Source organism: Zalophus californianus, chromosome 2 (genome assembly GCF_009762305.2).
Source record: "Zalophus californianus isolate mZalCal1 chromosome 2, mZalCal1.pri.v2, whole genome shotgun sequence".
NCBI lineage: Eukaryota > Metazoa > Chordata > Mammalia > Carnivora > Otariidae > Zalophus > Zalophus californianus.
In genome coordinates, this window is record NC_045596.1 from 90,280,527 (window position 1) to 90,306,399 (window position 25,873).

The following is a 25,873-nucleotide window of genomic DNA, read 5'->3' on the forward strand; positions in this document are numbered from 1 at the left end:
CCTGTGCTTCCATCCTGGGTTAGGGGGGAACCCAGTGTCTCCCTCCTTTATCTTGGAGGGCTCCTGGGCATGGGGACAGTGATGTGATATGGAAGGCTCTGTTTCCCCCCAGTCCTTGCACTGAATTATTGATCTACTCTGTGCCTCCCTTCCCTCATGTGCTGTCCCTTTCCCACAGTTCATCACCTCACACTGGACACCACCCTGTTATATTTCTCATATATGAACCATGAGGGTACAGATTCTAACTGAAGGCTTTGGGCAAAAACTTCTAGCCACATCCTGATCCAGCACATCAGACACTTGAAATATTTTTCACTCTTATTCTTAAAAAGTAAGCGATTGTTCTCTGGCAAAGTCTTACCAGCCATTTCTCTTTCTTGGCATTAGCCTTCCACTGCGGTAGCTGGCCCCCCTTTCTCCCTGGGTTGTGTTATCTGTACCTAGCCCTCTTTCCTTAATCTATTAAGGAAATCTATTAAGGCCTTCTTAATCTATTTCAAATGACCTATGCAGAACATTTTATTTATTTATTTTTATTTATATTTCCAGTATAGTTAACATACAGTGTTATATCAGTTTTAGGCCTACAATATAGTGATTCAACAATTCCATACATCAGCCAGTGCTCATCATGATGAGTACACTCCTTAATCCCCATCACCTACTTCACCCATCCCCCCGCTTGCCTCCCCTCTGGTAGCCATCGGTTTGTTCTCTGTAGTTAAGAGTCTGTTTTTTCATCTCTATTTTTCTTTGTTTATTTGTCTTGAATTCATATAATATTTGTCTTTCTCTGACTGACTTATTTCACTTAGGACTATACTGTCTAGATCCATCCCTGTTGTTGCAAATGGTAAGATTTCATTCTTTTACGTGGCTGAGTAATATTCCATAGAATGTATATATATTGTGTGTGTGTGTGCATACACACACCCCTTCTTTATCCATTCATCTGTCCATGAACACGGGTTGCTTCCTAATTTGGCTATTATAAATAATGTTGCAGTAAACATAGTGGTTCATGTATCCCTTTGAATTAGGGTTTTCGTATTCTTTGGGTAAATACCCAGTAGTGGAATTACTGGATCATAGGGTAGTTCTCTTTTTAACCCTTTGAGGAACCTCCATACTGTTTTCCACAGTGGCTGCACCAGTTTGCATTCCCACCAACGATGCATGAGGGTTCCTTTTTTTCCACATCCTTGCCAACACTTGTTGTTTCTTGTGTTTCTAGTTTTAGCCATTTGGATAGGTGTAAGGTGATATTTCCTTGTGGTTTTGATTTGCATTTCCCTGATGATGAGTGATGTTGCACATCTTTTCGTGTGTCTGTTGGCCATCTGGATGTCTTCTTTGGAGAAATGTCTGTTCATGTCTTCTGCCCATTTTTATTTGGATTATTTGTGGGTTTTTTTAGTGTTGAGTTATGTAAGTTCTTTATATATTTTGGATACTAACCCCTTATTGGATATGTCATTTGCAAATATCTTTACCCATTCAGTAGGCTGTCATTTTGTTTTGTTGATTGTTTCTTTGCCATGCAGAAGCTTTTTCTTTTGATGTAGTCCCAATGATTTATTTTTGCTTTTGTTTCCCTTGCCCCAGGAGACATATGTAAAAAAAATGTTTCTATGGCCGATGTCAGAGAAATTACTGCCTGTGCTCTTTTCTAGGGTTTTTATGGTTTCAGGTGTCACATTTAGGTCGTTGATCCATTTTGAGTTTATTTTTGTTGATGGTGTAAAAAAGTGGCCCAATTTCATTATTTTGTATGTAGCTGTCCAGTTTCCCCAGCACCATTTGTTGAAGAGACTGTTTTTTTTTTCCCCATTGCATGTTCTTGTCTCTTTTGTTGAAGACTGTTGACCATATAATCATGGGTTTATTTCTGGGCTCTCTATTCTGTTCTGTTGATCCATATGTCTGCTTTCGTGCCAGTACCACACTGTTTTCATTACTAGAGTTTTGTAGTGTGGGAATTGTGATATCTGGGATTGTGATACCTCCAGTTTTGTTGTTCTTTTTCAAGATTGCTTTGGCTATTTGGGGTCTTCTGTGGTTCCATACAAATGTTAGGATTATTCTAGTTCTGTGAAAAATGTTGTTGGTATTTTGATAGGGATTTCATTAAATCTGTAGATTGCTTTGGGTTTTAACAATATTTGTTCTTCCTATCCATGAGCATGGCCATCTTTCCATTTGTGTCATTTTTAATTTCTTTCATCAATGTTCTATAGTTTTCACGGGACATGTCTGTTACCTCCTTCATTAAGTTTATTCCTAGGTATTTTATTCTTTCTGGTATGATTGTTTTCTTAATTTCCCTTTCTGCTGCTTCATTATTAGTGTATAGAAATGCAATGGATTTCTGTATATTGATTTTATATCTTGTGACCATTGAATTCACTTATCAGTTCTAGGACGTTTTTGGTGGAGTCTTTAAGGTTTTCTGTATAGAGTATCATGTCATCAGCAAATAGTGAAAGTATTACTTCTTCCTTACCAATCTGGATGACTTTTATTTATTTTTTTGTCTGATTGCTGTGATTTTCAGTACTCTGTTGAATAAAAATGGTAGGAGTGGACATCCTTGTCTTGTTCCTGATCTTAGGAGAAAAAGCCCTCAGTTTTTCATCATTGAGTATGATGTTAGCTGTGGGTTTTTCATATATGGCCATTATTATGTTGAGCTATATTTCCTTTAAACCTACTTTGTTGAGGGTTTTTATCATGAATGGATGTTGTACTTTGTCAAATGCTTTTCCTGCATCTACTGAAATGATCATACGGTTTTTATCCTTTCTCTTGTTGATATGATATATCACATTGACTGATTTGCAAATATCAAACCACCCTTGCAGCCCAGGAATAAATGTTACTTAAATATGGTGAATGATTTTTTTAATGTATTGTTAGATTCAGTTTGTTAATATTTTGTTGAGTATTTTTTCATCTATGTTCATCAGAGATATTGGCCTGTAGTTCTTTCTCTCTCTCTCTCTCTCTCTCTCTCTTTTTTTTGGTGGTGTCTTTATCTGTTTTTGGTTATAGGTTAAGGTAATGCTGGCCTCATAGATTGAATTTGGAAGCTCTCCTTCCTTTTCTATTTTTTGGAATATTTCGAGAAGAATAGGTATAACTCTTTAAATGTTTGGTTAAATTCACCTGAGAAGCCATCTGGTTCTGGAATTTTGTTTGTTGGGAGTTTTTTAATTACTGCTTCAATTTCATTGCTGATAATCAGTCCATTCATATTTTCCATTTCTTCCTGATTTGGTTTTGGGGGTTATATGTTTCTAGTAATTTATTGATTTCTTCTAGGTTGTCCAATATTTTGGCATATAATTTTTCTTAATATTCTCTTATAACTTCTGTCTTTCTGTGGTGTTGGTTGTTATTTCTCCTCTTTCATTTCTGATTTTGTTTGAATCGTCTCCCTCTCTCTCTCTCCTTTTTTTTTAATGAGTCTGGCTAGAGGCTTATCAATTTTGTTGATCTTTTCAAAGAACTATCTCCTGGTTTCATTGATTAGTTCTATTGTTTTCTTTTAGGGCTTTTTTGTTTATTTTTGTTCTAATATTTATTATTTCCTTCTTCCTGGTTTTGGGTTTTGTTTTTGTTCTTTTTCTAGCTCCTTTAGGTGTAAGTTTAGGTTGTTTGTTTGAAATTTTTCTTGCTTCCTGAGGTAGGCCTGTATTGCTATAATCTTCCCTCTTGGACCAGCTTTAGCTGCATTCCAAAGATTTTTTTTTTTAAGATTTTATTTATTTATTTGACAGAGAGAGAGACAGCAAGAGAAGGAACACAAGCAGGGGGAGTGGGAGAGGGAGAAGCAGGCTTCCCCCCGAGCACGGAGCCTGATGCGGGGCTCAATCCCAGGACCCTGGGATCACGACCTGAGCCTAAGGCAGACGCTTAATGACTGAGCCACCCAGGCGCCCCCCAAAGATTTTTTAAAAAGATGTATTTATTTATTTTGAAAGAGAGGGAGGGAGTGCACATGAGCGCGCATGAGCGGGGGGAGGGGCAGAAGGAGAGTGAGAGAGAGAATCTCAAGCAGACTCCCTGTTGAGTACAGAGCTGGATGTGGGGCTCCATCTCACAGCCCTGAGATCATGACCTGAACCTAAATCGAGTGAGACACTTAACCAACTGAGCCACCCAGGTGCTCCTTCATCCCAAAGATTTTGGACCGTTGTGTTTTTATTTTTATTTGTTCCATGTATTTTTTGATTGCCTTCTTTTGATGTAGGCAGGCTGGATTCAAGAACCCAGAGGGGGTCCCACAGGATCAGCCAAGAGGGTCCTTGGGTATATGCAAGACAGAAATCAAACACGAGCTAGGAGGGAATGAGAGCAAAGTTTATTGAAGATATAGAGAGAATGTAGGTACAGACAGAGGCTGGGAGATTCAGAAAGGAAAAGAAGAGAGAGTCTCATCTTTGCTTGGGGTCTGGGGTTTTTACTGAGGATTGTGGTCTGGTGTATGTGTCCTCCCAGGCATCCAGGAGCTAGTCAGATCAAGGACAAGAGCTCAGGTGTCTTCCATAAGTCACTTGGAGCCTGGGGGTCTCGGCGTCTAGATGTCTAACCCTGGTGGTCTGGAATATGCACAGGATGGCCTCACCCAGTCATTCTTGCCCAGTCCTTCCTTAGATGTTATCTGTTGTGCTGGAAGACTCTAAAGAAATCATTAACTCCTTGTCCCTTACAAGGAAGACATACATTATTTGTACTATGAGGCATGTGTAGAGCGGGGGTACAGGTCCTAGCAAGAATAGAAGCAGGAAAAGGAGCAAAAAGCAGATTTTTATGGAGTGCTTTGGTTTTCCTATCTCACTTTGATGCTGGAATGTATGGAAACTTCAGTTGTTTTAGCCGAGTACTAGGCAGAAACTTTTGCTCTCATCACCTCTTGACCTTCCTTCTAAGCCTGGAGTCTGAACTGGTGTGCACGTCTGTTTTTACTTTATGACCTTGATTTTCTGAGTCTCCCAAGCCTGGCTAACCATGCTAATGTCTCTCAGTGTCTGGGTTTCCCAAGTATTTCCCAGGATACTGAGTACGCTGGAATTTGTGTGAGTGTGAAGGCATTTGAGAGCCAGCAGACCCCTGTGACAGTGACTCATGGTTTACATTGATTTATTTGCAAGCCCCCTCTCAGTGACAGGATAGAAAAAGGCCTCTCAGAGGAAAGCACTCTCGTCTTCCCTCCATTCAGAACAGCCTATCAGGGGCTATAGATCAGCTTTGTGTGGGTACCTGGGTTTCATTCATGAGGTGGTTCTTTTTGTGGGTGGATGGTTGCTAGGATACAGATAGTCTGAACAATATCATGGCAGCTGACTTGTTCTTCAGCACATGGTATGGCAGTTGAGAAATATTTTATTTTATTCATTTCAATACTTTTCTGGTTATAATTTCAAAAGCTTGAAGAAGGATCTTTCTTCTGTAGATTCCATCCTTGTATAAACAGATCAATGATAGAGGATCAATCAAATTCGATACTATATAGCTGCTGACACCAATCCTGTGTATTATGGGCCCTTCCCTTATGAGGTTTAAAAACAGGCACAGAGGCAGAAGCTACCAGCAATCTTCTGGTGTTTTTCTCCCTCCCTCTGAAGCATACAGTTATTCTGTTTCCTGTAGAATTTTCTTTTTTTTTTTAATTTTATTTATTCATTTGAGACACAGAGATACAGAGAGAGAGAGAGAGAGAGAGAGAGAGCATGAGCAGGGAGAGAGGCAGAGGGAGAGGGAGAAGCAAGCTCCGCATTGAACCAGGAGCCCAATGCGGGACTCGATCCCAGGACCCTGGGAACATGACCTGAGCTGAAGGCAGACACTTAACCCTCTGAGCCACCCAGGCGCCCCTCCTGTAGAATTTTCGACAGAAAGGAAGTTAACCTCTCTTTGGTCTGTGGGGGGACTGCAAAGGCTACTGTCATGAACGTTAATTTGCCCAGTATGTGGAAATGTACATCTTTTAGATTCAAGCGACATTGTTGAGAATTTTAAAAGCTCTAAGTGGATCCAAAAGTTTATTGTATTTTGGAAAACAAATTTGAAAAAATCAACTGAAAGTTTTATGTCTTGGTTATCCTAATGAATCATGACTAACAATTTCATCTAAGAAGAAAAAAAAAGGTCCATAAGAAAAATTTTCATCTAAAATTTCAACGTATTTAAAAAGCACCCAACAATGCTCAAGAAAGGATGATAGGTGACTGTCTTTTTTTTTTTTTTTATTATGTTATGTGATTTTATTTATTTATTTCAGAGAGAAAGAGTGAGAGAGCACAAGCAGGGGGAGGGGCAGAGGGTGAGGGAGAAGCAGGCTCCCCGCTGAGCAGGGAGCCTGATGTGGGGCTCGATACCAGGACCTTGGGACCATGACCTGAGCTGAAGGCAGATGCTTAACCGACTGAGCCACTCAGGTGCTCCTACTGTCTTTCCATGTTGTTATATTATCTTCTGGAAAAGAAAGCCAAAAAGAAGAACACTGTTCATGGATATCCCTCTTTAACATAAACACATCGATGCACATGAAATGACCAGGTTTTATTACATCCAACAGAGAGGATGAAATGTCATTTTGAAACAAAGGACACATTTTAAGCAGGGTGAATTGTGGTTGGTACATTACCCGAGTGGATTGATCTTGTCACCGGAAAAAGTGGGGCAGTTGCAGACAAGTGGTTCTGGTGTCACCTTGCTTGTTGTCTTATTTTGAATGAAAGTACATGTAATTAGTTGATGAATTTTCTAGACTTCCTCCGGAGGGTCGAGCATGTGTCACGGCAGGCGTGGGCATTGTTTGTTTTAGGTTATTGTTTTATTTCCTTTTGTAGAGCTCATAGTGACACATTATTAATTTGATATTTGAAGTTTAGAGAAGCAGAAAGAAGAAAACATTTTACAGAAAATAGGACTTAAGGTGAATAGCATCTATTTATGAATTTACCATGAGCTCAGCCTTCTTTACAAAATGCCCCAAACAAGGAAACTATTGAATTCTATAAGACCAGCAGGATAGGAATTGAATTGTTAATGTTAGATTAGAAAGACCTGGAAGATCATTTAGCCCAACCATCTCCTGTTACTGATGAGAAGTTGAGATCCAGAGAGGTGAAGTCACTCAGTGGGATCCTGTAATACTTTGAACTCAGGACCCTGGACTCATAAAATCTACCATGTACATGCCACCTCCTGTGACTGATGTTTGAAAGCTCACCAGTGTAATGATTAGTTCTTCCTACCAAAAAGTATTAATAATATTAAGTTGGTTTAGGTTAAGTCTCTTAAAATATCTAGTGGTTTATCTTTAAATCAGCTTGAAAGAAGGACTAAGATTTCCTTTTATATAAATTATACCAACAAATTAATTCAAATCAATTAAACAAATATTTATTCAATTTTAGTTATGTGTTTGGACGGACAGCGGTGACATCACTGATCCAAATGCCCAGGATCTCCTGAGGGGACAGTGGGGTTCCCAGCTCAGAGAGCCAGGTGTGGAGTGGGCTGCAGTTTACCTGATGACTTATAGACCATATTAGTTGAATTTACCAAAACTAACTTTGACAAAATCCAACGAGTGGCTTAAAAACCTTCCTGCAAAGGAACTAAAGATTGCAGACAATGCTACTAATTCAAACTCAAGAGAATATGATGGAAGGACAGAAGGACCTTTCTCTCTTTCCTAAAATAAGCTCTTTCTTGGTTGTATAAGAGACAAAAACAATGTAAGTCTCTTTAGAGTTGACAAAAAATAAGAAATAAAAGAGAAAAATTAACAAGAAGACAGCCTGAAAAGTGGATTTATGTTTATTAATGTTAGTGATGGACCACACAACAAGTGTAAAATTTGCCTTGAAATGTTAGCTAATGGTAATATGAAGCCTTCAGAACAAGCATGATATTTTAAAATAAGTATCCAGCAATGTGAGATGACTTTTGCTGATTTTTACAGTTGTGTTCAAAGTTTGGGTATATAAGACTATAGTTACTAAGCTTAATGATACAAAGTTAGAAGTCTCTTGAGATTTCTGACATTACAGCAAAAATAGACAAGCCTCTTACTATTAGTGAAATACATATTTCTCCTGCTTCCTGCTGTGGTAGAACACAGCTAAAATAATACACGGAAAACCGCATAACAACAGATTAAAACTTCTGTGAAGTTTTCAACTTCACAGAAAGCATTACTGAAATTTTGAAGAAAAAGTATTATAGAAATTACACAGTTGAGTAAAAGTAAAGGTGTTTCTTATATATCTTGGCTTATGGTATTTTCCAGAAAGTAATAGTCAACACTTAAATGACTACTCCATCTCCATTTAAAGATGATGAAACTGATACACGGAGAGGTTAGGTAATGAGCTAAAGGTCACACAGCTAATAAGTAATAAATAGTGGCCAGGAAACACTCAACAGTGATCTTAGCCACTCTTTGTGCATTTATCTTTGTTTCAACAATGAAATGTACAAAGAACTAACATTTCTCTGTTTCAACAATGAAATGCACAAAGAACAAATACTTTTTCATTAACCAGTAAAGGAAAAATGCAACAGAGAAGAAATTTTCTCCACAGTCAATTACTTCTTTATATATTGACAAATGTATTATGAAAAAAAAAGTAGCATAAGTGTACCCAGCAACAATGGAACCACTGCATTTGCTGGCACGTCAGCAAAAAAGATTCTTAGGTAAGATCATGGCGGGTCCTATACGACAGTCCTTGGCAGTCTCCTAGGGCAGCAGTATTGTCAAGAAATTGGAACTGGAACTGCATAAAGTGCTCTGGGACACCACTGAATGTCTTTACTCCTCTAAAACAAGACTAAACTGGGTTCTTTGTGATACTTGGTATTGAATGGGGAGTAACCATGAAACTATTCTTCCCACAGGCTTGCCATAGAGCATCTTGAAGCAAAGCACTTGAGAGCAGTGTTACATAGTTTTCTTTTTAAAAAAAGGATAAGTTGCAATTTTTTTTTACCTTTTCTGTGATTACAAATAGATGTTACTAGTATGCTACTCAAAAAAATAAAACCATAGAAATTTATCCCTTCAAATTGGAGGTGACGTTCTAACAATGAGGAAGTGACTGCTGATTGTAAGAAACTTGGTTCTGAAGAGAGCAATTTGAAAACAGGTGTTTGGAAAAATCTCCATTGTTTTGTGATTAGGTACCTAATGTCAATATGCCACCGATTAAAAATTCTTATGTCTGCGCTTAAAAAAAAAACACAGAAAACCTTGCAAACAGATTTTTTGGAACTTTAAAAAACTTCTAAATATTTTTGTTCCTTTTAATTGCTAAAAATATAAAATATGACACTTTCTGGTTAGTTTGCATTTACTGGTTGAAATCTAGGAAGATAGAGATTTGCTAGTCTAATTCAATAAAATTTGTGAATGATTGATATATTTTGTGATTTTTGTGCATACAGCCAGTGAAGCATTTCTTTCACTTGACATAGATGTAATTGTGAATGAAATATGAGTGGTTTTTTTTTGGTCTATGACAGCTATCAAAATATCAAAACATTGAACTTTAAGCCAATTTTTTAAATTGTTATGTTACATTCAATCTTTTTAGTAAATGCAAACTAACCAGAAGGTATTGCATAGTCTCAATTTTTCACATGCAGAGGGACTTTTGGGGCTGTGGGATATCCCCAGCTGGAAATGCTCAGCAGAGAGTAGGAAATATAGTAGAAAAACACAGAAGATGGAAGAAAATAGTGATTTCTGAGTCTTTATCATGTGTTTGTGTGTATGTGTGAACATCTGGAAAAACTTTTCTAATGCTTTAATGCTGGTGAGTGCATTTTAGTCTGGTAGCAGCAGTCTTTAAATAAAATTGAGCATAATTTACACTGACAAGATGGGAGATATTTAAACATGCGTATTTGAGACGAAGGATTACCTACAGCACAGGAACCTTATAACAGGATTCATTGTCCTACAAAACTGCATTTTTATGAGTTTTTAAAAAGTTATACTGAGCTGTGGTATTAACCAGGAGATGGATACATAAATTAATGGAATGGACTAGAAAGTCCAGAAATGGACTTGAGCTAATATGGTCATTTGATCTTTGACAAAGGTGCAAAAGCAATTCAATGGAGAAAGGATAGTCTTTTCAACAAATGATGGTGGATCAGTTAGGTATCTATGAGCAAAATAATGAACCTCAACCTAAACCACATACCTTATGCAAAGATTAACTCAAAATGGATCGATCATAGATCTAAATTTAAGATGTAAAACTATAAAAATTTTAGAAAAAGCAAAGGAGAAATTTTTGTCTTGGGGTTAACAGTTCTTAGAAATGACACCAAAAGCGTGTTCAACAAAAGAGAAAAAAAGTTGATAAATTATACCTCACCAAAATAAAAACTTTTGCTCTGCCAAAGGCAATGTCAAGAGGATGAAAAGACATGCTACCTGATGAAAGAAAACATTTGCAAATCACATATCTGACAAAGCACTTGTATCCAAAGTATATTTTTAAAAAACCTTTCAAATGCGACTAGGAAAATAAATAACATAGTTAAAGATGGGCAAAGGATTTTTTTTTAATTTTATTTTATTATGTTAGTCACCATACATGACATCATTAGTTTTTAATGTAATGTTCCATGATTCATTGTTTGTGTATAACACCCAGTGCTCCATGCAGTACGTGCCCTCCTTAATACCCCTCACTGGGCTAACCAATCCCCCCTCCCCCCTCCCCTCTAAAACCCTCAGTTTGTTTCTCAGAGTCCATGGTCTCTCATGGTTTGTTTCCCCGTCCAATTTCCCCCCCTTCATTTTTCCCTTCCTACTCTCTTCTTCTTTTTTTTTTTTTTTGACATATAATGTATTATTTGTTTCAGAGGTACAGATCTGTGATTCATCAGTCTTACACAATCCACAGCACTCACCATAGCACATACCCTCCCCAATGTCTATCACCCAGCCACCCCATCCCTCCCACCCCCCTCCACTCCAGCAACCCTCAGTTTGTTTCCTGAGATTAAGAGTCCCTTATGCTTTGTCTCCCTCTTTGATTTCATCTTGTTTCATTTTTTCCTCCCTTCCCCTATGGTCCTCTGTCTTGTTTCTCAAATTCCTCATATCAGTGAGATCATATGATACTTGTCTTTCTCTGATTGACTTATTTTGCTTAGCATAATACCCTGCGATTCCATCCACGTCGTTGCAAATGGCAAGATTTTTTTGATGGCTGCATAATATTCCATTGTGTATATATACCACCTCTTCATAATCCATTCGTCTGTTGATGGACATCTTGGCTCTTTCCATAGTTTGGTTATTGTGGACATTGCTGCTATAAACATTGGGGTGCATGTACCACTTTGGATCACTACATTTGTATCTTTGGGGTAAATACCCAGTAGTGCAATTGCTGGGTCGTAGGGTAGCTCTATTTTCAACTTTTTAAGGAAGCTCCATACTGTTTTCCAGAGTGGCTGCACCAGCTTGCATTAAAAAATGGGCAAAGGATTTAAGCAGATATTTCACCAAAGAGAATATAAGTATGCTAATTAAGTTCATGTAAAGATGCTCAACATTATTAATTGCTATAGACTGAATGTGGCCTATGTTTATGTTTTAATTTCTGGAACTTGTGAATGTTACCTTATATGGCAAAAGGGACTCTGCAAATGTGATCCTGAGATGGGGTGGATATCCTGGACTATTTAGGTGGGTCTTAAATGTAATCATCAGGGTCCTTACAAGAGGGAGGCAAGAACATGAAAGGAGGAAGGAGGCAGTGGAAGTGGAGATATATTTGAAGAGTCTGCACCACTGGCTTTAAACATGGTGAAGGAATACATTAGATATAGGGAATACATACATATGTGATGCAATATATTATAAAATTAGAGATGCAGTTATCTAGGTGATGTAATTGTAGGAATCCATTTAAAGGGACCCACTTTTTAAACTCTTTTTATTATTATTATATAAGTTTCAGGTGTATAGCTTTATAATTTGACATCTGTATACAATGAAAAGTGATCACCACCACAAGTCTAGTTACCATGTCACACATGGTTGACCCCCTTCCCCTCTAGTAATCACTGGTCTGTTCTCTGTATTTATAAGTTTGTTTTATTTTATCCATCCCTCCCTCCCCCCTCCTTCCCTCTTTCCCTCCCTCCTTCTTCTCTCTCTCTTTCTCCCTTCCTTCCTTCCTTTCAGATTCCACATAGGAGTAAAATCATATTGTGTTTGCCTTTCTCTGTCTGACTTTTTTGCTTAGCACAATACCCTCTAGGTCCATCTATGCTGTCACAAATGGCAAGACTTTACTTTTTGTGGCTGAGTAATATTCCGTTCTGTGTATCTACGTACCATATCTTTATTCATTCATATATTGATGGACACTCCGTTTGTTTTCTTGTATTGGCTAGTGTAAATAATGCTACAGTGAATGTAGGCGTGTATATATCTTTTGAACTAGTGTTTTTATATTATTTAGATAAATATCCAGAAATGGAATAGCTGGTTCATATAATAGTTCTAATCTTAATTTTTTGAGGAATCTGCATACTGGTTTTTGTAGTGACTGCACCAATTTACAATCCCAACAGTGTATGAAGTTTCCCTTTTCTTCATATCCTCACCAACACTTGTTACACTTGTTATTCCTTGTCTTTTTGGTAATAGCTATTCTGACGTGTGTGAGGTGTTATCTCATGGTTTCAATTTGCATTTCCCTAGTACAATTAGTGATGTTGAGCATATTTTCATGTGTCTGTTGGCCATCTCCTTTGGAGGAATGTCGACTCAGATTCTCTTCCCGCTTTTAAATAGGGTTGGATTTTTGTTGTTGAGTTGTAGGAGTTTTCTATTATTTTGCATATTTACATTTTATCAGACACGTGGTTTGCAAATATCTTCTCCCATTCAATAGGTTGCCTTATCAATTGATGATGGTTTTCTGTGCTGTGCAGAAGCTTTTATTTAGGGGCGCCTGGGTGGCTCAGTCCTTAAGTGTCTGCCTTCAGCTCAGGTCATGATCTCAGGGTCCTGGGATTGAGACTCCCATCACGCTCCCTGCTCTGCGGGAAGCCTGCTTCTCCCTCTCCCACTCCCCCTGCTTGTGTTCCCTCTCTTGCTGTCTCTCTATCAAATAAATAAATAAAATCTTTAAAAAAAAGAAAGAAGCTTTTATTTGATGTAGTCCCATTTGTTTATTTTTGCTTTTGTTACTCTTGCCTTTGGAGTCAGATCCACAAAGATGGCACTTAGACCAATGTCAAGGAGCTTACCTCTTATGTTTTCTTCTGGGAATTTCATGGTTTCAGGTTTTCCATCCAAGTCTTTAATCTGTTTTGAATTAATTTTTGTGTATGGTATAAATAATAGTATAGTTTCATTCTTTTGCATGTGGCTGTAGCAGTTTTCCCAACACCATTTATTAAAGAGACTGTCCTTTCTCCACTGTATGTTCTTGGCTCCTTTGTTAAAGGGACCCACGTTCTAATCAGTTCCTGGAACGTGAATGCAGAGAATCTGGCCTTAGGGTGAACATGCCTCGAGCAGTGTTTCCTGAAGTGGGTTTTTTGACACAGTTGAACTATGAGACACTATCCAGTAAGAATTCCTGTTAAATTCAATTTGAGATAAACATTACAGCATGATGTTTAAAAAGTAGACTCTGTGATCAGAAAGACATGACTTTATTATTTACAAATAACATAAATCTGTTATTTATTGGCCATGTAACTATGGCAAGTTAACTGCTCTAAACTTCAGTTTCTTCTTCTGTACAATGAAAATGCTGAGAGCCCCTACCTCCTAGTGTTACACAATTAAATGAAATAATGCATTCAATGCACTAGTGATAACACCCAAGATGTTGGCTGTTACTATTCTGATGATATTTACCACCTACTTTCTTGGAGCATCAAAACTTGTCACGGCACATTAAAGACTGAGAAGTCCTATTGAAAAAAAAAATTTGCAGAACCTTCTAGTCTCAGTTAGTATCCTGAGAACCTGGGAGTAGACCGTTTAAGCCTGATGATGAGAATCGGGCTAAGGATTAGGTAGGAGATCTTTTCTGCTTTAGATGATACAGGTCCACCACTGCTCTGGGACTAGATAGGCAAACTTCATTCACATATTCCAGAAAGCAAAATTGAACCCCAGAGCTTGTCTTATAGAATTAAGATTTAAATTCACCTCTCTGGCTCCCATTTCTGGTTGTATTATTTCTGGGTCACTTGGTGTCTCTCTCACCTGCCTTGAATGCTGACACTAGTGAATAAGCTGAGAATAAAGATATGATTGCCCCCAAATTAAAAGTGTGCCCTTTCAAGTATGGTAATTAAAAGAAAAACAGATGGAGATGGACTTTTAGAGTGAAATAAAACTTTCTGCACTTCTTAAAACCCAAGTTACCACTCAAGTCAGCCCCTTGAGAGGTAGACTTTTATTAGGGGTTTATGGAAGGAGCAGTGAAAGGAGGTGTCAGGCTTTCTTCCATCAGGTCTGTCAGTTTATTTTTATTTTATTGTTTTTTAAAGATTTTATTTATTAGAGGGAGAGAGCACATATGCGGGGGCGGGGGCAGTATGGCAGAGGGAGTGGGAGAAGCAGGCTTTCCACTGAGCCGGGAGCCTAATGTGGGGCTCGATCCCAGTACCCTGGGATCATGACCTGAGCCTAAGGCAGACACTTAACCGACTGAGCCACCCAGGCGCCCCAGTTCTGTCAGTTTAAATCTATATTCTTTTTTCATGGTGTTGTTGAATCCTGAAGGTCCAGAGCTCCCTTTTCACTGTCTGTCCTGTGAATCTTCAGTCTGTCTCCAGATTTAGAGCAGAAACCAGTGGTGGGGAGAGCAGGGTGCCATGTTGGCCCGAGAAGGATTTTCTGTTAATCTGGTTGCAGGACCATTTCTGTGTTATGTAGTTCCTGTGCGTCTTTGCCCCCAGGTAGCTGAAGACCTTTGCTTTCTCTTCTCTTTGACCTCTGTGAGACCACTCCCACCAGTTCAGAGCTGATGTAGAGGTGCCTCTTGTGAAATACTCTGTTTCTGCTGCCAGCTTCACTCAAAACCTGCTTGTCCCAACTGACCTCTGAACCAGTTCTTGGAGTCACTAATAAAAGTCTTCAGTGGGCTCCAAACACCTTGGCCTCCTTTCTAATTTCTGCAGATCCCCTGCTAATCCCCCAGGTTGGGAAGTCAGAGGTTCCGATTGATTTCTGTGACCTGTTTGCTGGCTTTGGGTTTGTATTCCTTAGAAATGATGTTTGATTTTCTATGCACTTCCCTCTTGCTGAATGGCACCCAAAATGAAGGGCATAGGTTTTGACACGGGAAAGTTTAGCTGTTCAAACATGCACACCCTGCTGACATTCAAATCCATGGATTGTACCACTGATGTGTAGAGTCTCTGACAAGTCTGAAAACCCTAACTGATTATCATTTCCAGTGGTAGTACAGAATGACCATTCCATCAAGCCTAAATCTCAGTCTTTCATTTAAAAAAAATCATATTACATTTCAGGTCTACAAATAATTACCCAGGCCCTGATTTATAAAAAATGATGCGGCAGTGTGGGAAAAGGAATGAACAGTGTTTTGAGGGAAGTGGAATTAAAATCAGTTACATGGGGATGTCTGGGGGGCTCAGTCAGTTGGGTGTCTGCCTTCGGCTCAGGTGATGATCCCAGAGTCCTGGGATCGACCCCCGCATCGGGCTCCCTGCTCAGCGGGGAGCCTGCTTCTCCCTCTGCCTCTGCCCCTCCACCCCCACCACCGCCCCTCCACTTGTGTTCTCTCTTGCTCACTCTCCCTCTCAAATAAATAAATAAATAAATAAAATCTTTAAAAAGATTTAAAAAAATCAGTTACATAGGGGTGCCTGGGTGGCTCAGTTGGTTAAGCAACTGCCTTCGGCTCAGGTCATGATCCTGGAGTCCCGGGATCGAGTCCCGCATCGGGGGGCGGGGGGGTTCCCTGCTCAGCAGGGAGTCTGCTTCTCCCTCTGACTCTCCTCCCTCAAATGCTCTCTCTCTATCATTCTCTCTCTCTCTCAATAAATAAATAAAAATCTTTAAAAAAAATCAGTTGCATAAGCAAAATAAAGATAGTAACGTCTCTTGACACATGACAACTCAGACCAAGGCAGGGAAAAGGGCAATATTTGACTGCTAATTCCAACTCTGCCACCAACCAGGGGTGGGTCTTTGGGAAACATCACTGAATTTCCTCATCTGAACTAGATCTATGATTTCCAGTTCACCTAGTGTAAGAATCATCTGGAGCGTCTATTCAAAAAACAGATTGCTAGCCCTTGGCCTACCCCTACTGAACTGGAATCTAAAAGGAAGGGATCTGCAAAAGACACACATACTCACAGCACCCCATGTGATTCTTTTGAACAAACAATTTGGGGGAACAATTAATTAGGTAATATTTAGGGTCCTTTTCAGTCCCAAGAGGCTATGATAAACCCTGGATGCCATAATTCACCAGTGAATGAGAAAAATCTGAAGAGAAATTTCATTAGTTAATTCATACTTAGTAATTTAATAAATATTTTCAATTTATTTTTTGAAAAATTACTGAAGTTAACGTTATGGTTCATGTTTTATGGATCTAGGTATTCTTTAGATTTCTCTTTTCTCTTTCATTTATTCATTGTAATATCTGGCCTGTCTAGTTCATGGTGTTATGTTAAGCATAAATGAGATCAGGATGTGAAAGTTTGTTGCTATCATTATTATTATTATTGCTGTTAGTAAAATAACTACTGTAGGATTAACTCTGCTTTTATGAATTTGATGTATCTTCTGGTGTCTTCAGCTTTGTTCCTATGGCTAAAGCCAGACAAATGAGCAAAACACAATTGTTTCTTTATTTATTCAAAAATTTTGAGTACCTATTATGTACAAAGCATTATGCTATATTCTGTCTAAAATGTTTAGAGTGCCTTTTCTTTCTCAAAAAAGCTGGAAACCTCCCGTTTCGTAGTACTTTTATGTATTTTTTTAAACGTTTTATTTAATTCTTTTGAAATCTCTACACCCGAGGTGGAGCTCAAACTCATGACCCCGAGTTCAAGATCACATGGTCTTCTGATGGAGTCAGCCAGGTCCCCCCATTTAGTAATACTTTTAAATGAATAAAATGTTTTATTGGTCTTATTAATGTATCAGTGCACTAGAAAATTAATAATATGGGCACATTTATTCAGTTTATAGAGCATGCATGATACACATTTCAAAGAAATGGCTCCTAGTGATAAATCTATAGGCCCACAGAGCAGTAGCTATCAGTTTAGGGTGGCTTTTGTATTCCTTCCTTTCCTCTAGGACACATTGCTATGGGAGAAATGAGTTACACCAATGTTCTCACCCAGGGGTTCAAACCTGGACAGTGGCACAAACCTATGTAGTGAGACCTTGGTTCTGGGAATCAGCAATGGCAAATTATATTTGTATAGTGCTCCACAATTAATAAAATACTTTCCCATCTAAAATTTTATTTCTGGGGCGCCTGGGTGGCTCAGTCAGTTAAGTGTCGGCCTTTGGTTCAGGTCATGATCCCAGGGTCTTGGGATCAAGCCCCACATCAGGCTCCCTGCTCAGCGGGGAGTCTGTTCTCCCTCCCCCTGCTCTTCCCCCTTGCTCATGCTCTCTCTCTCTCAAAATAAATAAATAAAATCTTTAAAAAATACAATTTTATTTCTTTCCCCATTAACCCTCTAACGCAGGCAGGGAGGTCTGGTGAGATGTGTAGGAAAGCTATGGTGCCAGGACTATAAACAAGGCTTCCTGGCTCTCAGTCCAATGCCCTTCCTATTTCTTCTATGATACCTCTGGTTCTACAGCTGGAGTGGCAATAGAAAATGGGCTCTCCTCCATATCTGTGCAGGGGTCTTCTATTGTGAGAAAGATACAGGAAGAGTGATTTGAGCTAATTCTCTTAGGTATGTATGCTGGCACCGATTTCAGACTCCCATGATCTTGCACTTCTTCCTTCCTCTTGTATTTATTCCGATATCCTCTAAAGCGGAGTTAATGTCTTCTGACTGTACAACAGAATCCCTGAATAAGAGGAGGTTAATCCATCATTTCGTTTAATCCTTAGAACAATAAACACATTTACTATGTCACATTTAAGGTATTAAAGGCTAATGTGAAACCAGAATAATGTAAACCTAGTGGGGAAGCAAGAATATGTTAGCATTCATCTCCAATGCCCCACTCATCCCAGAGGCTCCAGAGTTCTCTAAAGGCACAGTGCAAGGAGCCTCGTCACCCTCAGGCAGAAGAGACCAAGGCAACTAACCTGGCTGCAGGAGATTAAGCTATTCTCCGGCATTCTCTTGAGGCATCAAAGGCAAGCTCTGCAGAGTCAGCCAATAATTTGTGCTGAGGTTTCCAAAGAGAGGTATTGGATTCCCAAGCAGGTGCTGACTACCTGGGAGTCTGAATGGGAAGGTGGCCATCACCTGGAACAGGAGATGATAGGGTTAGAGTTCAGGGCAAGGTCCTGCAGGAATCAAAAATCCAGGGACGTCCACTACCCAAAACTAGCAAATAAAAACGTAGGTCAACTAGTTAAATTTGAATTTCAGGTAACAGTGAAATAATTTTTTAGTGTAAGCATGTCCCATTCAATATATATGCAACTCAAATTTGACCGGGCATCCTGTATTTTTTTTTTTTTTTTTAAAGATTTTATTTATTTATTTGAGAGAGAGAGAATGAGAGATAGAGAGCACGAGAGGGAAGAGGGTCAGAGGGAGAAGCAGACTCCCCGCTGAGTAGGGAGCCCGATGCGGGACTCGATCCCGGGACTCCAGGATCATGACCTGAGCCGAAGGCAGTTGCCTAACCAACTGAGCCACCCAGGCGCCCCCCGGGCATCCTGTATTTTATGTGGCAATGCTAACAGGGACAAAACACTTCAGAGCTTTCACAGGATGGCATCTCGGTTTTCCCTGCTTCCACTTAAGACCTCTTGTTTTCGGGCATCTGGGCGGCTCAGTTGGTTGGGTGTCTGCCTTCAGCTCTGGTCGTGATCTCCGGGTCCTGGGATTGAGTCCCACATTGGGCTCCCTGCTCAGGGGGCAGTCTGCTCCTCCCTCTACCCTTCCCCCCTGCTCATGATCTCACTGACTCTCTCTCAAATAATTAAAATCTTTAAAAAAAAAAAAGACTTCTTGTTTTCCTTATTTTCTTCTCTGTCATTACCTGAGGTTCTCTTCAAAAGGTAAGAAGAGGAGGTGGGTTGCGTTTCCAAAATGATAATATCTGTAATATTATTTCCAATTTGCATAATTAAAATTTACATTCATCCAGACCCTATCCACAACAGAGTATAAGAGGTGGTTTCTTTTTTAAAATAAAATGGCATTTTACAGGTAAGAGTAGAAAGTGGTTTCCTTTTCAAATAGTTCTTTCTTCCTAACTTGGCAATGTTCATTTCTTGCAATTAATTTGCGAAGAAGATGATTTATAAAATTAATGGTGAACATCCACAGGAACTTGTTCTTCATATAACATTCTTTATTTAAAATATAAAACCAGGAATTAAAAATTAAGCCTACTTGTACTGGTTGTCATGGGGAAATATTTATTCTAAATCAGATAAAATGTTGAAAATATACAGTTTGGTTTCTTTCTTCTCACTCAGGTCCTGCACCGTTCTTAATTTTCTCCCATGGAAGCAGTATCTTTAGGATTGACCTGGAAGGAACTAATCATGAGCAACTGGTGGCAGATGCTGGTGTATCAGTGATCATGGATTTTCATTACAATAAGGGAAGAATCTATTGGGTAGATCTAGAAAGACAACTTTTGCAAAGAGTTTTTCTGAATGGGACAAGGCAAGAGGTAAAGTACATCCCCAAAGTATTTAAGAGATTTTTGTATAGGCTGACAAACACAGTATCATTAATTAGTAATGTACAGATGAACGAAAATTACATTCCAATTCAAATGTTTCAGGGATTTGTAGATATTTGTTTAATTTGCATCTGTGGCATGTTACTGAACAAACCCACTGGTATTCAGAAGACCGCAAAAGGAGTCAGGATGTCAATGGAATTTTGAAACTATACATGTTTATTAAGTCAGATCACCATTTTATGGTTAAAACAGATTACTTACATGATTATTTTTGACTCCAGTGGTTCTCAGCTGAGGACAATTTTGCCCCTCCAGGGATATTTGGCAAAGTCTGGAAAGATTGTTGGTTTTCACAACTGTGTTGGGAAGGAGAGAGAATGTGCCACTAGCATCTAGTGGGCAGAGGCTAGGGATGCAACTATATCCTAAAATATACAGGATGACCCCCACAACAAAGAATTATCTGACCTTAAATGTCAGTTGTGCTGAGTTTGGGAACCCTGTTTTGTCTAAAATGTCTGTCATAGGTTTTAGCACCTGATATTTAGGAAGAAAATCTTTTTTGATTCTTTTTTTTCTTTAAAGATTTTATTTATTTATTTGACAGAGAGAGAGAGACAGTGAGAGAGGGGACACAAGCAAGGGGAGTGGGAGAGGGAGAAGCAGGCTTCCCGCTGAGCAGGGAGCCCGATGCAGGGCTCGATCCCAGGACCCTGGGATCATGACCTGAGCCGAAGGCAGACGCTTAACGACTGAGCCACCCAGGTGCCCTTGATTCTCCTTCTTCTTTTTTTTAAAGATTTTATTTATTCATTATTCATTTGAGAGAGAGCACAAGTAGAAGGGAGAGCCAGAGGGAGAAGCAGACTCCCCACTGAGCAGGGAGCCAGACGTGGGGCTCAATCCCAGGACCCTGGGATCCTGACCTGAGCCAAAGGCAGACGCCCAACCATCTGAAACACACCAGGCACCCCATCTTTTTTGATTCTTAAGGTGTTTGCACTCTGGAAGAAAAATAATAAAGCAGGTGTCAGATATAAAGTATTTTGCTTCAAGTACATACAAAAGATCTTTAATCTTTCTCTGTAACTGGTGGAAACTTTAAATGAGTCCCAGGAGGAATGTTCTCTCGATTCCTGAGAGATGGATTACAGAGACTCGTGACTGGAGAAACCTGAAGCATTTATTCCCAGCACAAAGTGCTCACTGTTTTGTTTGTTTTTCTTCAAACTTCTTTCCCTTCAGTTATTCTTAAAAGCTTCAATTAAGTGCTAATTTCTTTTATCGCATCTCTTCTCTGAGACTTAACTAATGTCACCTTTAACAAGGATGGCTACTCATTATTCTCCAGCCATTGGTAGACTAGTTTAAAAAATCTTGAGTCTCAAAATCTGGGAAAAAAGTTAAATACTTGTGAATTTGTGTCAAGTCATTAGGAAAGGATTGACCTGATGCCTAAAATCCACCATTGTATCCTCTTCTTTGAGTTAAAACAGGGTTTACAAAAAAAAAAAAAACCCCGTTAAAATACAATTCATCTGGGGGAGCTAATATATTAATATATTAGCAACTGGTTCAATGGATTGGCTAGATTACTTTGCATGAGGTATAGGAATAGTGCAAGCTGGTGAGACTAATCTGAGTTCAGTGATGTCGTGTCAGTGGCTAGAAATCAGCTCTGGTGGGAATATTTGCACCAAATGGTGGGAATATTTACAAACCAAGGAAATCTGCAACCACACAAATCAGGGCTTCTCCCTACCTCCCACCCACCACCCCCCAAGAAGACTGACCGGTTTACCTGCACACGCTAGAAAATTAGGAGATAAAAGAAGTTTTTGTTTGGTCATTTTATCATGAGAGAGCAGGAAACAGTGCACCCAGGAGACATAAAGAGAAGCTCTGGTCTTTGGGCCATAGGGTCACAGTGTGAGGGCACTGAAGACTTGTAGAAAAGGTGGGGCCTGATGGAAGAGGAGGGGCCAGGAAAGTGGGGCTCTAATGAGAAATTCATTTATTTTAGAGCTCTGTGCACAAAGGTCAAGGGCATCTTGCCAGATTTTGGCAAACCTTAGAATTGGTTTCAGGTGAGAATACGGAAAATTCCATTAGCAAATGGATACACTGTCTTTAAGATAGCATGGAAATTTCACTGTTAGTATAGTTGAAATCATTAATACATTATGGTTTTTTGCCTAATTTCGATAAGCATAGGATAATTTTCCATTTAAGGCCCAGAAATACTCATGTGGGAGGGTTAACATTGCTCCATCAAAACAATGGCACCATATCTGTGACTATTTTATGATTTAAATAGTTTTATGAATGCACAAAAAATGACAAGTACTTAAAAGAATAGACTTTTATATATAAAGATAATAAAAAATGTTGATGTGAATGAAAAAATATTAATGTTTTGAAATTTGATTTTACAGAGAGTATGCAACATAGAGAAAAATGTTTCAGGAATGGCAATAAATTGGATAAATGAAGAACTTATTTGGTCAAATCAACAGGAAGGAATCATTACAGTAACAGATATGAAAGGAAACAATTCCCGAGTTCTCTTAAGTGCCTTAAACTATCCTGCAAATGTAGCAATTGATCCAGTAGAAAGGTAACTGCTGTTTTCAGACATTGAAGTAGATATCAAAATCTGATGATAATTCAGAGACTCATAACATTTTGAACTCAGAAGGACAAAGGTTGTCTGGATTTGAACCAAGGCAGGCTTCCTTCTACAAATGGTGCTCTTGATTATCCTGATTTCCTACTAGAGAAGAATAATTCCTTAAAAAAAATTTTTTTTTAAAGATTTTATTTATTTGACAGAGAGAGACACAGCGAGAGAGGGAATACAAGCAGGCGGGAGTGGGAGAGGAAGCAGGCTCCCTGCTGAGCCAGGAGCCTGATGCGGGGCTCAATCCTAGGACCCTGGGATCATGACCTGAGCCGAAGGCAGACGCTCAACCACTGAGCCACCCAGGCGCCCCAAGAATAATTCCTTTTTTAACTTGAAATCACATGGAATTTCCACAGCAGGGCAATAAATATTTGCTGAATTGGAATTTCATTCAAAATAGTCCAACTCCTCCTGTGCAGACATCCAGGGACTGCTGAAACACTGAGAGTTGGCCATTTAAGTGACTTTACCTTCACTTATGTGTCTATGATGTGTTTGCTCTCAGGTTTATATTTTGGTCTTCCGAGGTGGCTGGCAGCCTTCACAGAGTAGATCTCAATGGTGTGGAAGAGAAGATTCTGTTAGAGACGACAGAAAGAATAACAGCCGTGTCACTGGATGTGCTTGATAAACGGCTTTTTTGGATTCAGTACAACAGACATGGAAGCAATTCTTATATTTGTTCCTGTAATTATGATGGAGGTTCTGTCCATTTTGGCAAACATCTTACACAGTAAGTTTTGGCTTTAGGGCAAAATAAAGTAATTGCCATTTGAAGTTTGTCCAGCTGACCTAGTGGAGTGGCTTAGCACAGATTTGGAAGTCTAAAAGCTTCATGAGTACATGTCCTAGATTTACCATTTATTGGGCAGGTGGCTTTGGGAAGATTACATGACTTCTCAGTTTCTTTTTTTTTTAAGATTTTATTTATTTATTTGAGAGAGGGAGAGAGCACAAGTTGGGGGGCGGAGGGCAGAGAGAGAGGGAGAAGCAGACTCCCCACTGAGCAGGGAACCTGATGTGGGGCTCGATCCCAGGACCCCAGGATCATGACCTGAGCTGAAGGCAGACGCTTAACCAGCTGAGCCACCTCAGTTTCCTTTAATGTGGGGATAATAGTAGTAGCTATTTCTTGGGGTTATTGTGAAACGTAAGTAAAATTAATTAAGTAAAGACATGCAAATAAAAATAATTAACAGAGTTTTGGCAACTAATAAGTTCTCACATGTTGGCTGTAAGTTACAGTCAATCTTTTGGACTTACTCTGTCCTGTGTCTGTGAAGCACCTATTTCATTTGATATACTATCTTGCCTGTGACTGACTCACCAGCTTGTGGTAGGAGGCTGAAATTAGTCAAGTGTGAAATGGATACAACCAGAATCCACTCTTAGAGTGTTCCTATTTTCTTCCCTGTTTTACATTCATCACACTTAAATGCTGATTAGCAAAAGAATGGGACAATGAAGCTGAAGCTAGAAATTATGTCCCATTAATTCAGATTATGAATACATAAATAAAATCTTAAGCTTAGTGTCTGCTTCTAAACCTAAATGAGATACAATTGAAAAGGCAGGTAATTAAAACTCAGTCAATAAATTGAAATGAAGTGAAATGTTAATAAGCCTGGGAAGAAATGTTCTGCAATTCTTTATATATTTTCTGTTGTTTTTTAGGCACAATTTGTTTGCAATGTCCCTTTTTGGTGATCGGATCTTCTATTCAATATGGAAAAAGAAGACAATTTGGATAGCTAACAAACACACTGGGAAGGATATGGTTAGAATTAAGCTCGACCCATCATTTGTACCACCTGTTGGAATCAAAGTAGTGCATCCACTCTTACAGCCCAAGGCAGAGAGTGATGCTTGGGCACGTGGTGAGTCATCTTTGACCTTGAATGGAGTCTGGCACTTCGTCTCCACCCGTCCACCTGCTCAAGCCGGACACTTAGGGGCCATCCTTGGTTTCTCCCACTGCCTCAGCCCCAATTTTCAATCTACCGCCAAATCCTTTCCATTCCACCTCCTAAATACATCTCAAATACCCTCTTCTCTCCTCTACTGCTACCACCATAGTCTAACGACCAGCCTTTCTTGCCTGGCCTATTGTAGTAGCCCCTCAACTAATCTTTCTGTTTTCCCCTCTTGCCTTGAAATAGTTAATCTGATCCATTAACTCCCCTGCTTAAAATCCTTGGAAAGCTTGCCTTTGCATTTAGATCGAAATGTAACATTTTACCAGGCCTATCAATATATGGTGAAACTGATCTAACACTCCTCCTCCTCCGCTCGCTAGAATCTGATTCAAGTCTTTCCACAGTTGCTCAAACATTCTGTCCCCTTCATGCCTTTGGGCTTTAGCAGTCACTCCTTTCTCGGCCTAGAATTCTCTTCAGTTCTGAGCTTAAGTATCATGTCCGCAGATTAGCCTTCTCTGGTCATCCAATCAAGAGGAGGTGAAGAGGCCTACCTCTCACCTCTGATTTTTTTTTTTTCAGTACACTCTTCACTGAACTTATCCCAAGATGTAATTACATATTATTTCGCTTTCTTTCTGATAGTCTCTCCCACTTGATTATAAATGCCCTGCAGGCAGGGACCAATGCCTATTATTTATTTATTACGTAAACCTCCCTCTATTCAGTGGTTACTGATGTATTTATAAATGAAGAATTTTAAATAACATTAGTTAAATGGTTTGACTGAATCTAGTCGCAGTCCCAAATTTCTACTTTCAAATGTAGTCTCTGAATTCTTTAGCATATACGTTTTTTTAGGGAGGCTCTTCAATATGGTTTATATACCACACAAATGATGTTGTACTAACATTTTTTATATGTAAAAGGTTAATTTCAAGCAGGCTTTGATGTATATTTACTCTTATCCCCAGTCAGCCAGGAGAGGTTCTGAAGCAGAGATGGAATTCTTTGTTTTCTTTCTATCTGTTGGGTTCCCCTAGGGTTTGGTAATAGTGTGGGAAATGGTAGGGACTGTGTGTCCCTGCCACAGTCAGTAGATGAATGTGTTTGTTCCTGTCCTAGACATAGCTCCAGAAGAGAACTGTGGAGGCTGAGCAGGACAGGCACGAGATTGCTGAAGGGGGGCTGGAATCTAGGGCAACTGACATTATTATTTCTTATATCCTCAAAGAGTTAACTAATAGTGGGAGGACTTTTTAACTGATTTCTTTAAAAACTTAGGTAGAAACCATCATTTAATTTGTGTAATGACTCTGCTTTCAATGCAAGTGATGAGGAACTTCTAAGGTTAAAATAAATTCCAAGAGA

At 39.2% G+C, this 25,873-nt stretch overlaps 1 protein-coding gene across 2 annotated transcripts in view; it reads left to right on the forward strand.

Annotated features, from left to right (window-relative positions):
- Positions 1–25,873, forward strand: part of EGF (epidermal growth factor) — a 95,351-nt gene that overhangs the window by 4,859 nt on the left and 64,619 nt on the right. For both annotated transcript variants that reach the window (XM_027600458.2, XM_027600459.2), the window contains exons 2-5: positions 19,689–19,888; positions 22,339–22,520; positions 23,092–23,319; positions 24,261–24,463. In XM_027600458.2, coding sequence (XP_027456259.1) covers positions 19,689–19,888; positions 22,339–22,520; positions 23,092–23,319; positions 24,261–24,463 — 813 coding nt within the window. The remainder of the gene's footprint in view (positions 1–19,688; positions 19,889–22,338; positions 22,521–23,091; positions 23,320–24,260; positions 24,464–25,873) is intronic.